Here is a 15,534-nt window from a genome sequence, read left to right as displayed (position 1 = left end):
TGGAGGACGGAAGCTGGAGGAAGCCCATTTCTTCTAAGATCATTAGTGAAGCATAACTATGAGCTTGAAACTCATAAGTTATTTTCATAGGATAACAAACTCCTAAATATTTGCCTCATTGTCTTTTTTATGTATTTTTAAAGACATTATGGAAATCAAAGTTATAATTTAAAAAGTTTGACACAGAAATGTCTTCAAAAGGGAACCTTTAAAAGTTTGGTTTGATATTACATGTAAAACCTGTTTATGTCAAATTACTTTAGTGGCCTGTCATTTATTAACAAAATAGCACACATTCTTTTTGTATTTATGTCCATTTGGGATGGGGGTGAACTTTGGCTGATGGACTTTGAAAGTGATCTCACCCACCTCACTGAAAGTGTGAAAATGGATCACTGGTAATGCTCTTTTCATTTATACTAAACAGGTATTTTTCTGTTTTTCAGTGACATGAAATCAGAACAATGAAGAATCCCAACGTTCTGGTTGGAGACCTCCAGTGTCGTAGCGCTCACCTCATGGTGTTCATCTGGTAAACTGTAATGCTCTGCCCTTATAAAATAAAACTTCACATTACATATGTTCATCTTTTTTTGGGGGGGTGATAAAATGTCCGATGTTACACCATATGCTGGTAGCCATCATATATTGTGACTAGGGGTCTTTTTTAGATTTTTCTCACCAGTTTCTGATGTACTAACTCTAATTTCACAGGACCCTTATCTAAAACATTTGAACTTAACAGACGAAAACGTCTCACCACCTGACATTTGATAACCCCCCAAAAAATTAAAAGGTATATGTAAGAAAATTGGGTATGGCAAGCCATTAAAAATGTTATAAGTACGTTTAAATATGCAGATTTACCATTATGGATGTCTCCAATGATATTTTGACTAATATTGTCATTAAGGCTGCTAAGATATTTCTTACTTCTACAACATGGAGCAGATAACAGCAGAATGAATGAAAACAGTAGAGATGAATTGATCCAATACCGGGATCGGATATTAGAAAAATAATAATAAATAACATAAAATCCTTTTATATTTTAGTTAATTTGTGCCTTTTCTTAATACTGTTTATGTCCATGCTAAAGCTTTCACTCACATGACGAGATATATGGTTAATTAATTCAACAGGATTGTGCATCTTAAGAAAACAGATTATTTAGGGATAAATGGGTCTTAATTCAAAGGTATTTCTTAAATCAATCTTCTCTTATTCCTAAAAAGAGAGAAAAGTGAAAGAAAAATAGAGGGAAGGAGAATGGAAAAGAAAGGCTCTGATTTTAAATTATGGACACTAGAAGTACCATTGACATGTTGTACCCATTACGTTTCACTGGATCATTAAATTTATGCAATGTTTTGTACTGCAGTACTTAAAGAAAATAAGTAAAAAAAGACATGAAGACATTCTCTAAACTGTTTTTAGAGATATCTGTGATCCAGTTTTGTCGAAGCAAAATTAGGTTGCAGTTATCATTAATGAATGCCCAGTCAAGCTATAAAATAATAAAACTGTTTTCCTTAGCAGGTGCGGTTTAGGTTCATCAAACCAGCACAATGAGATGAGCGCCATGACTCAGGGCAGGGGTGCAGCCCTACACTCTTGGACTCTCGGCAGGCGATCGGCCAGACAACTGTGATCGGTGCAATATCAGTCGGTGCAGACTGATGTCGTTTGGATTTAATGTGTCTGAATTTGTGTCACCAAGCAGCTTTACTGTTGAAATTGTTACCTGGAAGCTGTTCAGGGGTTTAAAAAAGAAAGTCAGAGAGAAAATCAAGGTGAGCGCTGTTAAACTGTTAAATTCGTCACTGTGATGGACTTCAGCGCCTCCTGTCTGATCACAGCTCAGCTTCGCAGAGTCAAAGCGACGAGCGGAAGATACTAGATTGAGGAGTTCCTTGTTGTATGAAGTTTGCTGTTGAGGTGTAAAAGTGGCTGTTATTTGTGCGTTGAAAGGAAGAACTGGTCATCAGCTGCTCTGAGGGAGGCCGTCGCTTGTGCGTAGACCACCTCCATCAGGTCACCGGAGCCTGCTCTGTGACATGAAGAGCAGAACCTTGCGAATGCCGCTGAGGCGATCCTTCAGGGAGGTGAGGGCGAGGAACGGCAGCTGAGCGCGGCCCTCTAAGGGGAGAACAGCCACTAACCACCAGCACCAGGAGGGGCCGTTAGGGCTAGCCTGCAGGGACAAGAGAAACAGCAGGTGATACGGAGGCTCTGACTGCGGCTCAGAGGGTCTAAAATGCTTCTGCTGTCGCCTCCTACCTGGAGTTCAGGGTCTTTCTTAGGCATTGGTCCAAAGTGTCCTTCGATGCGTTGCTTCTGTTCAGCTTTGAGAGAGTTGACCCAGACCAGAGCCTGGTCATACACCGCATCGTGTAGCGACTGCAGCTCCCGCTCTGCTATACCCTCCACCTGGAAATATGGATAAACACGCCTTAGAGCTTTAGCCTCCTCCGCTAGCTCTCTCTGAAGCCGTTCCCTCTTTGTTTGCACCCACCTTCACGTCCTCCAAGTACTCCACATCCGCCGTGGTGTAGCCGTCCCTCTCACGGTGCTGAATGATCTTAAACCTCCGTCTACCAATCGTGTCCACCACCGATCTGCCGTCTGAGAAGAATTTGACATTGCGGATCTCCAACAGACACCCATAGCCGGCGAACCTGCAGGGAAAAGTGAAGAGGTGTTACATTTCAAAGGGGAGCTAATATAATCCCTTTAAAACATTTAGGACGGGTCTATGAGCTATAGAGATAACATTCTAGGCTTGAAATCATTCTCAGATAATTTGATTTCTCTCCGTTTGAGCTTATTTATAATGAGGTAATGTAAATAACCCAAACCTACAGATCAGGATTAGGACCACTGGAAAAATAAAAAACAGTTAACTGATTTTTAAATATTATTCAAGTTTAATATATGAAAAAAGTCTGAATTCTGACTTTAATCTCAGAATTCTGCCTTTAATCTCAATATTATGACTTTTTTCTCTGAGATTAAAGTCAGAATTCTGACTTTAATCTCAGAATTCTGCCTTTAATCTCAATATTATGACTTTTTTCTCTGAGATTAAAGTCAGAATTCTGACTTTTTCCCCCATATTAAACTGAAATATTTAAAAATCAGTTAACTTAATTTTATTTCTTCAGTAGTACTAACTATCTTCCGTTGGAACCCTCTCAGTGTTTCAGGTGCATTTAATATAGAAGAAAATGTAGTTGTTAAAACTCAATCTGAAAAAGTGAAATCTCCAAAAATAAATAAAGCACTGATAATATAAAGACAGATAAATATATATTTTTTTCATGTACAACTTACATGAAAAAATAACATGAAAAATAAATACAAAAAACTAAATAAAAGACATACATTGGAAATGAACTATGAGAAAGAAAATGTGGAAAACAGCAAAGTTACTCTCGAAACTTTTTTTTTTTCATGAAAAAGTTTTATAAAGTTTATTGTGTTTTTAAGGATTGTGTTTTGTAAATTTCCATTTACGAAATGTATCCTTTGCCTGTAACAATAATGGAACAAAATTCACCCCATAGTTTCAGGTTGTTTCTCCTTTCTAGATCTATTTCTTTTTATATTTAGTAATTAAGATTATATTTAGGTTGTTCTAATTTTCAAACATATATCAATAAAAATCTGATAAAAAACAAAAAAAGACTTTAATTGTTTAAAATTGAAGGAAAGACCTCAATAGAGCTAATAACAGTGGGATTTTCAATGCAAGTTAGCATTGTGCTAATGAGTTGTTGTGAGTGCTTTTCAGGTGCAGTTAAGCGTGAGTGAATATATATAAGCACATAGCTCAGCATGTATATGATGCCAATTATAACTGATTTATTCAGATAATAATTATAGATTGAAGAGTTTGTAAAAAAGTTGTTTGTTATATTTTTGTTTGCATGCTACTGTTTTTTTTTTTTAAATAGAAACAAGCTGCTGTACTGCCTCGGCCACTAACCCTTTGAGGTCGTCTCCCAGACACATGCCGAAGCAGTTGGTCCCGGTCTCCATGCACCGGCGAATCATCAGCCTGTAGCAGGGCTCGAAGATGTGGAGCGGGCACGGCACAGTGGGAAAGGCCATGGTGCACACAAATATAGGCACGCTCTTGTTGAGGCTAAACAGAAACCAGGAGGGAAAATGAGCGCTAAGTTTATGAACGACTAAAGGAAAGCAGAGGGAACAGGAGCGGAGGGTGTCTAATAACTCACTTGGAGAGCTCAGCCATCTCCTCCTCGTGCATTTTTTGTCTTTCAAGGAACGCAGAGGAAAGATACTTGGATATGAGGTTCTCCATCAGTATCGTCTTACAGTACTGCCTTTGGACCAGGTACTGATACAGAAACAGGAGGAGAATGAATGAAGCATTAGCATCACAGGCTCCTTTTTTTAACTGAAACGTCCAGCTGTGATCAGACACGTACCTCAGACAGCTCTTCTTTGCACAGCGGACACATGGGGTTGTGGTCCAGACATCTCTCCAGGCACTGCAGGCAGAAAGTGTGCCCGCACGGCGTCGTTACCGGCTCATAGAACAGTCTGGACAGGAAACACAAAGACACACCATGAATCCCTGCGCATGATGACCATCAGATAGATTTATTGTCCAAAATGCCTTCATGTGTCCTTTTCTGCTTGAATTCTGCAAAATTTCCCACATTTCTTTAAATTACAACCACCAACTTCTACGTAATCCATAAAGATTATACGTCATAGGCTGTAAATAAACATGTGCTGTTGAACAGAAAACCCCTGTTGTTGTCAGAGTTCCTACAGCATAAGGCAAGTTAAATTAAAGACTTTTAAGTCTTTTTAATGCCACTTGAAATAAAAATTTAAGACCAAATTCACAAGAAACTTGCTTGCGACAACTTAACCCAAAGGTTTATTATAACATAAACCCCTGCACTAATGTTTCAAATTTTGAAAAGCTTCCCATACAGGAAGAAAGCTAAAAACACACAAATGACAGATATATTTTAGCAATTATTTAACTGAATTCACAAACTTTGTTTTAGCAGGGAACAAAACAATCAGGTTTAAAGCCACAACATAACCAGTGCTAAGTCTTTTTTTCAGCTATTTTTCTTTGTATGGTTTTCTTAATATGTTTGATTTGGTGATAAGTGGAGGCGTTGCAGAGACAAGGGTGGAACAAAACTAAGAAATACCGGCTGTTTCTTTGTGTTTGCACGCTTGGCATGTGTGACTCCACTGCTAAAATTCCCATTATCCGAGCTTGAATCTCTTCTTGCACAAAATCCACTGAGCCTCATGTATGTTCCCTGGTTTTAGCCATGGAGAAAACTCTTGGTTGGAGCCAATTTTGGTTACATTTACACTTGCTCATATTTTCCAGACAAAAAGTAAATGGCGCATCTCCCAAATGTCCTGGCTGCAACAACGCTTTTATTGGTTCCGCTATCGGGACAGAACCAATAATGGCAAGCTTTTTTTTTTTTTATAAAAAAAAAATTAAATTTTAATGTTTTATTTAGATTCTAAAAATAAATCGTAATAAAAATAATCCTTTTTATGAGGTGTTAAAATTAAGACCAACGAAAGACTGATTTAAGATATTTTTTAAATACCAATTAAGGCCATAGTTTTATTATGAAGAATTCAATGCCTTTTAAGACTTTTTAAGGACCTGTGAGAACCCTGGTTGTGGCCATTTATGCTAAATTTTAGTAATCTGTTCTTCTATCAATTGTCTTTTGGTACGTAAAATATATTTAAGTTCATTTAGTTGTTAGACCCTCCCATTAATTTGAGTGATTAAGAGCACACCAGGTTGTTGGGGGATGGTGTGGTAAATGTCTGATGTGGACTTGAGGTTTTGAAAAATTATTTTTTTTTACCACTTTTTTGGGAGCTTAAAACATAAAATTAAATTTGGTTTCTACTAAGTTCCAAGACATTTTTAGTCATTTTTTTCCTTTGCTTTTACATTTAGTCAAGCTGGAAGTGCTTGCAAAACCAAAAACCACCTATTACCACCCACCCATCACAATTTTCTGTGTGTGACAAAAAATATAACGGCTGACTCCAAGTCTCACCTCATACAGAGGGAACACTCCAGATCTGTTGGGTCCAAAAGGTCCCTGGACACAGATCCCAAGGAATCTACAAAGAGATATTGTTAGTCGGTGAGAAATATATGAATACTGTTAGCAGGAGCAGCATGGTTTAACTGGAGGGAGGGGCTCACCACATTTGACTTTCTTCTGGTGGCTGATTTCTACCTCCTCCTCCTGTTCCGAGCTCCTTCGTTTCCGTTTGAGGAGATGCGACCCGTCTGACCTCTCGGATGCCGAAGGAGGAGATTCTGCAGGCAGCGAGACTGAGCTCAGGGTCTAAACGCATAGAGGAGAAGAAGAAAGGAGTAAAAACAGGAGGCTGTAGAAACAACCAACTTTGCGTCAAGAGATCGACAGATGCTGGATTTATAAGGCCGATGCCGACACCGATTATCAGTCTGTCAGGTTGTTTTTAGGCTGATATTTCTTCTTTTCCCTCCATTTACATGATAAAAATGACATCAAAATAAAAAGAATAATGGATGTAAAATGGAGGGAGCAGCAGGGCATGGCTGCTGAATCCACTAATAAACTGACTAACACAAGCACATATCAGCCGTACAAGGAACAAAAACAAAACTCTAAAATCAGCTCCTAATATCAGCTGGTCGATGTATCGGACCATGTTTAGTTGTGTTGGTGTTGAAGCAGGAGCACCTTTACCTGGACAGGTTCACTGAAACCCTTTTTGATGTTTGCTCTGGAAGACAGGAAGTTGGAGCAATCAGAGATGTGTTGAGGAACCTGATCGCTGACTGGAGCCAGAAAGTCACTGAGAAGCTGCAGGAAGGCAGAGAGGAGTGTTAGAAGGACTCAACAGTTATGAAAAAAATGAATAATGCTGGATTATTTTCAGCTAGGATTATTGAATCCGAAGCCATGTTGGTGATCTTACCCTGTGAGCCTCAGCCTTGGCTAGTCTACAGTCGGGCTCTATGGACAGACAGATCAGGTACTCTCTCAGAGCATCCTCAGTCCTGCCCAATGACACCAAAGCCTGGGCCTTACGAACATGACCCTATCGCCACCGAAACACAAGATTAGCTTCTACACCAACTGTGAGCTACAAAAATACCCAAACAAATGAAACTGCATAAGAAAAGAGAGGATGACCTTACCTTGGACCAGAAGGGCATCAGTCTGCAGGCCATCTCAGCATCCCTCAGAGCCCGGTCATGGTGCTTCAGACTGGAGTGGATCTGAGAGCGGCCCCTGAACAGGATGTGGTCTGTGGGTGCTGAGAGACAAACAGCAGTCAGAAATGTTAGGAAACAAAAGCCCAGGCTTTGGACGGACCCAGAAATCCCACGTTCAATTCAAAAGGTAAATGTTGAGCAACATGTGCCGCAAACAGCAGAGCTCCTTGGAAGAAAACCTGTTCGCTGCAGCTGCAACGGCGAGTGCTTCTAAAGCGGCCGACCAGGGTTTGAATCCGGCCTGTGGTCCTTTCCCGCATATCTCTCCCCCTCTCTCCTTACCCCCTTTCCTGTCAGCCTACTGCCAGAAAAACGAGGCACTAGTGCCGAAAAAACTCAGAACCTCTTGGATCCAAGCACATTGCCCTAACCACTAGGCCACCACTCATCCGTTTATTTATTTCTTTATTTGAAATGCGTTTTAAATGTATTGTTCATTATTTAATGGATCATTTAATAATTTAATTGCAAAAGTATATCTAATATTCAAATAAACATAAACAAAATCTACATCTACATATTTCACGTTTATGTATTTTCTGCTGTATGTGACCCTCCATTTACCTCAGGGATAAATTTACAGTGATGGTGAAACCACCCTGTGACCCTACAGGGGGTTCTGACCCGCACTGTGGGAACCCCTGCTATTCTGCTCTCACATAGGATCAGCAGTTAATTATTTTTCATACATATGTGATCTTTTGTTTATGTCTTATATCTGAAACTACATTCTGCAGTCTTATCTGGTTACCAGTTATGTGACTTTCTAAAAAGAACTGATACCAGCTTCCACATCATGTTACAAAACCATGTGCCACTATCAAGGTCGCCCATACTGCAGGTTTCATAAGTATAAGAACTTATGCAAATGTAGCAGCCGGCCCCTCGGAGAATGAAAGCGAAGCCTTCCTGCAGCTGGTGGAGTGTGCTTGCATCTTAATTCACTCACACCGGTGAGATAAAGGACCTGAAGTGCTGGAAAGGTCCGGAGGCGAAGGGGATTATTTATACTAGCGGCTCCGTTCAAGTAGGACACAAGAACATATTGATTAGCAGCAAACTGCCTGCACAGACTTGTGCTAATTAGAACCAGGAGGCCACTAAATACCAGACTCGCCCAAAGCGCAGTGATAACAGCTCCATGCAGAAACAGAAAGCCGTCAGTAACCCACATCCAGTCCTGAACCATCCGGTTTCAGATGTTGTTAAGAATGTGTTTTTGTAAATGGAAATTTGAAATAAATTAAATCCAGAAATGAATAAGTGAAAATATTCTTAAGGAAAAAAGGCTTTTTAGAGTAAGTTTGCCGTTTTCCTAGAATTTGATTTTTCTAATTAAGATTTTTTCTCATTCAGATTGGAGTTTTTTCTCAAATTGCATTATTTTCAAATTGCGTTTTACAGACTGTTCTCAATTCTAGGGCTCGAGTTCTCTGGAGAGAGGAGCAAAGAGGCTTTTTTATTGGTCAAGTACGAGCGTGTGATTAGGGCTTGAAGTGGAGAGAACGTGATCTGTAGTTCTGAAACAATAGGATTAATCGATTATTAAAACAATCGTCAATTGATGAATCGTTAACTTGAGTATGACAGAGCAACGCCCTTAGAGTAGTGGTTACACCAAAATTGGGAATAGATATATAAATATTTAACATTTAAGATTTTTTTCTCCTTTGAATATACTCAGAAATCTAAAAGTTGAATAGTTTTAGTTTCACCTGGTTTAATTCAGTATAAAATCTTCTTTAAGGAACCTTTCGCTATCCGATTATTTTTTAATTGATTAATCGACAAAAATTATTGACAGATTAAACGATTGTCAAAATAATCGTTAGTTGCAGCCCTAGTGATCTGTGAAACGCAATTTTTGTGTAAAAATAAAATAAAATCTATAAATAAAAAATAAAAAAAAGTAAATGTGAAAAAGTTAAATGGAAAAATATAAATTTTTACATCCACAATACATTTTTTGTAGAAATTTTGATCTAAGAACACAGCAAAGGTTCTTTTCTGGATTGCATTTCTTTTTTTCAAATTTCAGTTTATAAAAGCTGGTAATTTTAGTCCACAGTAATCCAGAATAATGAAGCTAATCATAGAAGTTTATAATAGAGACCAAATAGTGCTAGTGAAAGATGTTGTTTTATTCATTATTAACACTAAACATGCAAATCTTTCTTTTTTTTGGAAAGTTTGCATCTGAGCAACACATATCATCCTTAACAAAATAAAGTTAATGCATGTAAAACTTTCCATTTGGAATCTAAAGTAACCTATTTGGGGAGACGACTGTTCATTTGGCGTTTGTGCCAGTCAACTCCTTTTAAATTATATAAAAACCTGTTGCATCCTACTGAAGACAATCACCAACATTCTGATCTACCAAAAATATTCATATTCATCTGGATCGGAACTGATTTAGCATGGTACCGATACTAAAGACGACCGTCTTTTACATCTTTTACTGATTTCTGGATTATCTGAACAATAAAAGAACATTGCCTTTGAAAAACTTAAAATATTGTCCAATTGTACTTTATTTGGGTCATTTATTTTGCATTTTTTTACACACCTAACTAGCATCTTTTATTATGTTGAGAAAGCATTTTGAGATTGAAAGAAGTTTTCACTTTAATAAAACATTTTTATGACTATGTTCTCATGCTTTTATATCGATAATATTGAAAATATTGTCAAGTATTGAATATTTTTCTGGGTATCGATGTCAAATTTTTAAACTTTAGTATAATGATAACCTGCATCTGTTTTAAGAAGGATGTATATGCTTTAGTGACAGGAAACCCAACGTTTCAGAGACATCATGTACGTTTTTTATGGAAATATCTTTCTTCTGTAGTTCAGCATTATTCATTTATAAGCCTGTAGCCTATTTTGTGTCACTGTTGTGTCACTGTTTGTGTCACTTTTGTGTCACTGTTCTGCGAACCTGCGCGTCCATCTTAAATGGGTCCAATCTAGTACAATCAAACGGTTAGTCAAGATGGATTATGAGGATGCTAAGAAGCTCAACTCAAGACCCCCAAAAAACCCACGTAAGATGAAAAAAGTAAAACAAAAGACCTGTCAAGCACAAACGTGAGCTATGAGAACCAGCAGAAGACTGTTGCAGTTCGTTTTTTGGCCAAAGGGGGCAGCATATTTAGAAAACATTTTGTTTTTGCTTAAACAGCCTCAAAAAGGAATCCTCACCTCCTAATTTAGTTACATTACAATTAAGGATGTAACCAAATAAGCAACCAATAAATTGACAACCCTGATAGATTTTTGGTGTTGTCACTATCCAGTAGGGGGCGCCGTTTTTATTCTTAAGCAGAGCCTCACTGGTATTTGCAACAGAATTAAAAGCAGAGCAGAACCATGAATGGATCCAGAGTCCGGTCCTGGATTATTTTACGTGTTTAATGGAGTCATGGATGCAGAATGGACTTTATCTGGTTCTGTTGGTAAATATAAACACTGGATAAGTTCCTTCAGTTTTAACCTAAATAGGCCCACTTAGCTGAGCTGCATGGAGGAGCAGCAGAACTTATCTGCTGTTCTTAGGAAGTGAGGATGTGATGATAGAAAGAAAGACAGTGGTTACACTTTGTTTTAATTATTTGTAATGTCACTAAGATTAAGTAACAATTTGTCGGACACTATGTCAGAGTGACATACTCTCTCTTTCAATGACAGTTCTACATTTGTTTCATTCCTTTTTTTCAGTAACCTATTAGGTTCCTTTTTATCTTACCAAGTTTAAGAAAGTGTAAGAAGACATACTTCAGTTCTTTTAACCAGTATTTAATATAGCTGACTAATTAAATTGTTAAAATATAATGTTTATCTTTTCAGTATATTATAAAAAAATATTTAGCACTTCATCTCATGGAGAGATCTACTTGAAGACTTGTGTTTTTAAGAAAATTGCTTCTTATCAATACATTCTTGGTCTAATTACAATCACAAACTTCAACTGTTTATTGCAATTCAAGTGGGAGATTAAAAGAGACTTCTAAAGAATGGAAATAAAAAATGCCTGGACTCTATTTGCAAATTTGATGACCCCAGAATGCAGCTAATTAGGCTGGATTATTTCAAAGCAACACCGTGCCAGAACTGACCCTCTCAAGTTACACAGGATATTTTTAAGAAGAGCAGCCTGCGCAGAGTATCGATACACACCAAGTGGATGATTGACCTGAATAATCACTTAATTTGTCACAAAGTAGGCTGATATGTGCTGTGGGGGTGCTTTTCCGGGAGAAAAACGTTTTAGAGGTTGGAAAAAACATGACTGGATAGGAGGTTCATCTTTCTGCTTCCTGTTCCAGCCTTTTTATCAAGACATGCAGCTATAATTAGAGGAAGAAGTGGGTCTCCTAAAAACGAGACCATTTTCAAAATCATTGCTGTAACGCAGTTTTTATTACTGCATATTTAAAAATACAATGTATCACAGAAAACTGAGTTAAAACACTGTATAGGTTGCAAATAATATGCCTGCATAAAACAGTATCTACTAACATGCTGACTGGAATGATGCATGCAATTAACCTCCCATTACCAAACCGGCTATCAGTTTACATAAGTTCACTGCTGGCAATTAAAGGAGGTCAGAGCAAGTTTCCGAGTCACAAAGGACCTTTGCATACAATAAACAGAGACTTGTTGATCTTTTAAATGTGTCACTAGGTTGTAGTTCAAACATAGCAACAACAACAAAAAGATATCTAGAAAGCAAAATAACCTAAAATGCATTTAAAAAAATTTTTTTTTTTACTTTTATAAAATGAAATCTGAGCCTCATAGGCCCCATAAAACTATGTTTACATGTATGGTTAATACAGCTATTACTTATTTGTGCACATTAATTAAGCTTTTGATAAAAATCCATTCGCTAAAATGCCATTAGAACGCTTTATTGAGTGTGTCTCAGCCCCCCTACAGTGTCCACCATATTGGATCGGTCCATTTGCTGCACATGTTCAGAAAGGTCCAAACAGACAGCAGCAAACCATTTGAAAACGAACCATACAAAGAGCAGTGTTGCCAACTTAGCGCATTAGTCACTATATTTAACGAATTTTTAGACCACTCTTGCACTTTAAATACAAAAAAGCGCTTAGTGCCAAATCTAGCGACTTTTTTTCTGCTACTGGAGACTTTGGCGACAACATATAAAAGCACTGAACTCTGCTCTCCAGAGCAAGTAGATTGGTAACCCCCGCCTCATATTATTTCATTCAAATAAAAATGGAGAACAGATAAGCAGATCATGGCTTGTCTACAGGGAAAAGAAAAACTATGTTATCTACTTTTATTGTCGCCTTTTTGGAAACACAGGAAGGCGCAATCAGCTAAGTGATAATGGGCTTAATGATTGGAAAAAAATCTTTCATTCCTTTTGGGACACTTAGCAGAGAACATTGCCAGAATTCTCAGAATTCTGAATTTAATCTCAGAATTCTGGCTTTAATCTCAGAATTCTGACAGCTAAAAAACACGTTAACATCAAGCCGTAGCCATGTCTGTTTTAAAGACTAAACTATCTCTCTTGTTTTAATCACCTTCTGGTCTTCCATTAATAAAATAGCATCACCGGGGACCCCTCGGGTACATAAAAAGTCACCTACTTCCATAATTTTCCACCAGTGTCTTACTGGCCCTCCCAAAAAACCTGCATCTTTGTCAGGGAAGCTGAGTGCTCCCACATCTCTTCATTCATGATGCCCATCTATAATAAGATCCAACATTCTGAGATTAAGTCAGAATTCTGAGGTTAAATTCAGAATTCTAAGAAAAAATTCAGAATTGTGAGAAAAAGTTAGAATTCTGAGATTAAATTAAGAATTCTGATTAAAAAAAAAGTTACAATTCTAAGATTAAAGTCAGAATTCTTAGATTAAAGTCAGAATTCTAACATGTTTCTCACATACTGAAATAAAAGTGAAAAATCAGTTAACTTTTTTTACTTTTTCAGTGGCCCTAATCCTCTTCCGTAGGTTGTTAATTTTCTTTATTCGGATGTTTAATTGTTTACCCCTGCTATAAATGTTTGCCTCCTGTCTCTGCCTGTGCTGGTGTGACCTGTAATGATACCCTTGACCTATATTTACTGTCTCATTGTTTCACGTTACACAATGAGCGGGGCGGGGCTACGCGCTTACGTCATATTTGGTCCACTAGCCTGTTATCCAACACACGGCGGCTCGCGCACAGATGGCTGAGAATCTGACACACTTTCCACAGTCCCTCTGTTTTATAACACAACCGCCGCTGAATGCGGTTATAAACTAGTAAAAACAACAACTTCACATTTTTGTTTTGTCAAACTTTTCTTTCACAAACACATTTAATGGCCCCTACCTGTCAGTATAGCTTGGTTGTACTTCTCCAGCGCAGCTTCCACCTTCCTCTCGGCGAACAGCCCGTTCCCCTCCCGCCTCAGCCGCTCGGCCTGCTGGTGGAAGGGGAACCACTTGGCCAGCAGGCTGCTGAGAACCACATTAACCCTGTAGGTCTGGAGGTCGGCCACCTTGGAGAGGTCCCTGCACTCCGTGCACATCACCGGCCGCTCCTCCCTCTCCAGGCATCTTTTACAGAAGCAGTGTCCGCAGGGTAAGGTCACCGGCTCGAACAGGAAGCTCAGACACATCCCGCAGGTGAAGTCCTCCAACCCCGGGCGGCAGCGCTCCTCCGCCGCCTTCCGAGAGCTGCCATGAATCCGGTCGTGTCTCCGGATACTGTCCGACAGGTAGTTTAGGAGCTGGGACAGGTGAGCGGGTTGGAGTTTATCTTTCTCGGAGGCTTGGCGGTACACCTCGAAAGCTTCTGCTATTTTGCCCCCAAAGGCCAGCGCGTCAGCCCGCTTCACCATCAGCTCCAGCCGGCTCTCCGGGTCTCCGGCACTCGCCAGCTGGCACTCGTAAATATCCGCCGCCAGCTCGAAGTTGTTCGCCTGGAAAGCTTCTGCTGCCAGATGCAGCATGCTGTCACACTGCGTCCCCATACCGGACTCATCTGTGGAACACAACTGCTGCTATGAATGAATCTACGAAACCTTCCGAGAACTAGAAAAAATGTTACGTAAAAAAAATGAGGTCACATGACCCCAGGCCGCTGATCTCATTGGATGAGTCTAGAAAAAAAAAACGGTTACAAAACAAACCCGCATGTAACAGTTTTTCTCTGTCGGGGCAGGTCCTCCAGGAGCCTGTCTGACCTGCATTTAGCAGGTCATCGCGCCTTATACTGAAACTAACCGATACATGACACTTATTTTATGTTATATATATAAACTTCACAAGTGACAGATATTGCAATGGCTGAATAGTATTTCTATTCTCATAAACACCAGAGGCGTAGCCAGAAAATCCTAATAGGGGTGGCCAGTGCCCCAAAGGCACCAGAACCTCAGGGTCAATCTACACTGAACCAACAGGAATGAGCACAACATCCATGTTTTCTAAATAAAATCAAACTATACTTTCCTGCAGCCTTTACTAACAAATAGACGGATATATTTAAACAACTTTGCTGTGTAAAGTATAGTGGACAAAATTCTTTCAGGTTTGAGTTCTGGGGCAAACATATTTTGTCATTACCTACTTTTATCAAAAATCTTTCTGCAAAAATGTGATATTTAAATCTACTATATCCACATTTAATGAATTTTTAAGTTATTATTAAAGTAGTTATTTATCTATGATTTTAATGAAGACTCCTAGATGACTTGCAGAGGTACATAATTTTATCTTTACCCCAAATGATTAAAGATTTTGTTCTGAAAAGAGCATTAATTCTGTATCTTTCATCCTTAATGTTTTTATATTGATGTGCCTAATTAACCAGTGTTTCTGTTGTCAAGTAGTTTTTAATATATTAAAAATGTATTACCGCTGCCACCATCTGTATTAGAGGGAAAAAATAATTGGGATGGCCACAGGGGTTGCCAATGATTGGCTAAAGGTGGCCATGGCCACCCCTTGCCCCATATCTAATTCTGCCCCTGATAAGCACTAGATGTGCAGTTTATCCACCCAGGAGCAGAACCGTTAATTTAGAAAAAGAGCTTGGAAGTGGTTTTATTATTTAGGATATTAAATTCGTAGGGAAATCATTTAAGTTCGTTGTTTAAAATAATAAACCTGAATAAGTTGGGAGTATACAATTATACTCCAGACAAAAAATAATAGCAGAAGGCTGTAGCACAGGGCTGGATTCAGTCG

General features: G+C 38.7%; 1 protein-coding gene across 1 annotated transcript; it reads right to left on the bottom strand.

Annotated features, from left to right (window-relative positions):
* Positions 1-1,251: 1,251 nt before the first annotated feature.
* LOC119797275 (LON peptidase N-terminal domain and RING finger protein 3-like) lies at positions 1,252-14,386 on the bottom strand. Its single transcript, XM_038306290.1, has 12 exons — positions 13,673-14,386; positions 7,229-7,347; positions 7,006-7,128; positions 6,774-6,890; positions 6,242-6,386; positions 6,090-6,156; positions 4,455-4,569; positions 4,242-4,363; positions 3,989-4,147; positions 2,516-2,678; positions 2,281-2,430; positions 1,252-2,194 (listed from the first exon to the last, which is right to left on the bottom strand). Exons 1-12 carry the CDS (start codon positions 14,313-14,315, stop codon positions 2,036-2,038), a joined length of 2,082 nt encoding a protein of 693 aa, XP_038162218.1. The 5' UTR covers positions 14,316-14,386; the 3' UTR covers positions 1,252-2,035.
* Between the last annotated feature and the right edge of the window lie 1,148 nt (positions 14,387-15,534).

This window comes from Cyprinodon tularosa, unplaced genomic scaffold (assembly GCF_016077235.1).
Source record: "Cyprinodon tularosa strain WSP-4 unplaced genomic scaffold, ASM1607723v1 ctg578, whole genome shotgun sequence".
NCBI lineage: Eukaryota > Metazoa > Chordata > Actinopteri > Cyprinodontiformes > Cyprinodontidae > Cyprinodon > Cyprinodon tularosa.
Note: the sequence above shows the minus strand (reverse complement) of the source record. Positions and strands in the feature narration are given on the sequence as shown.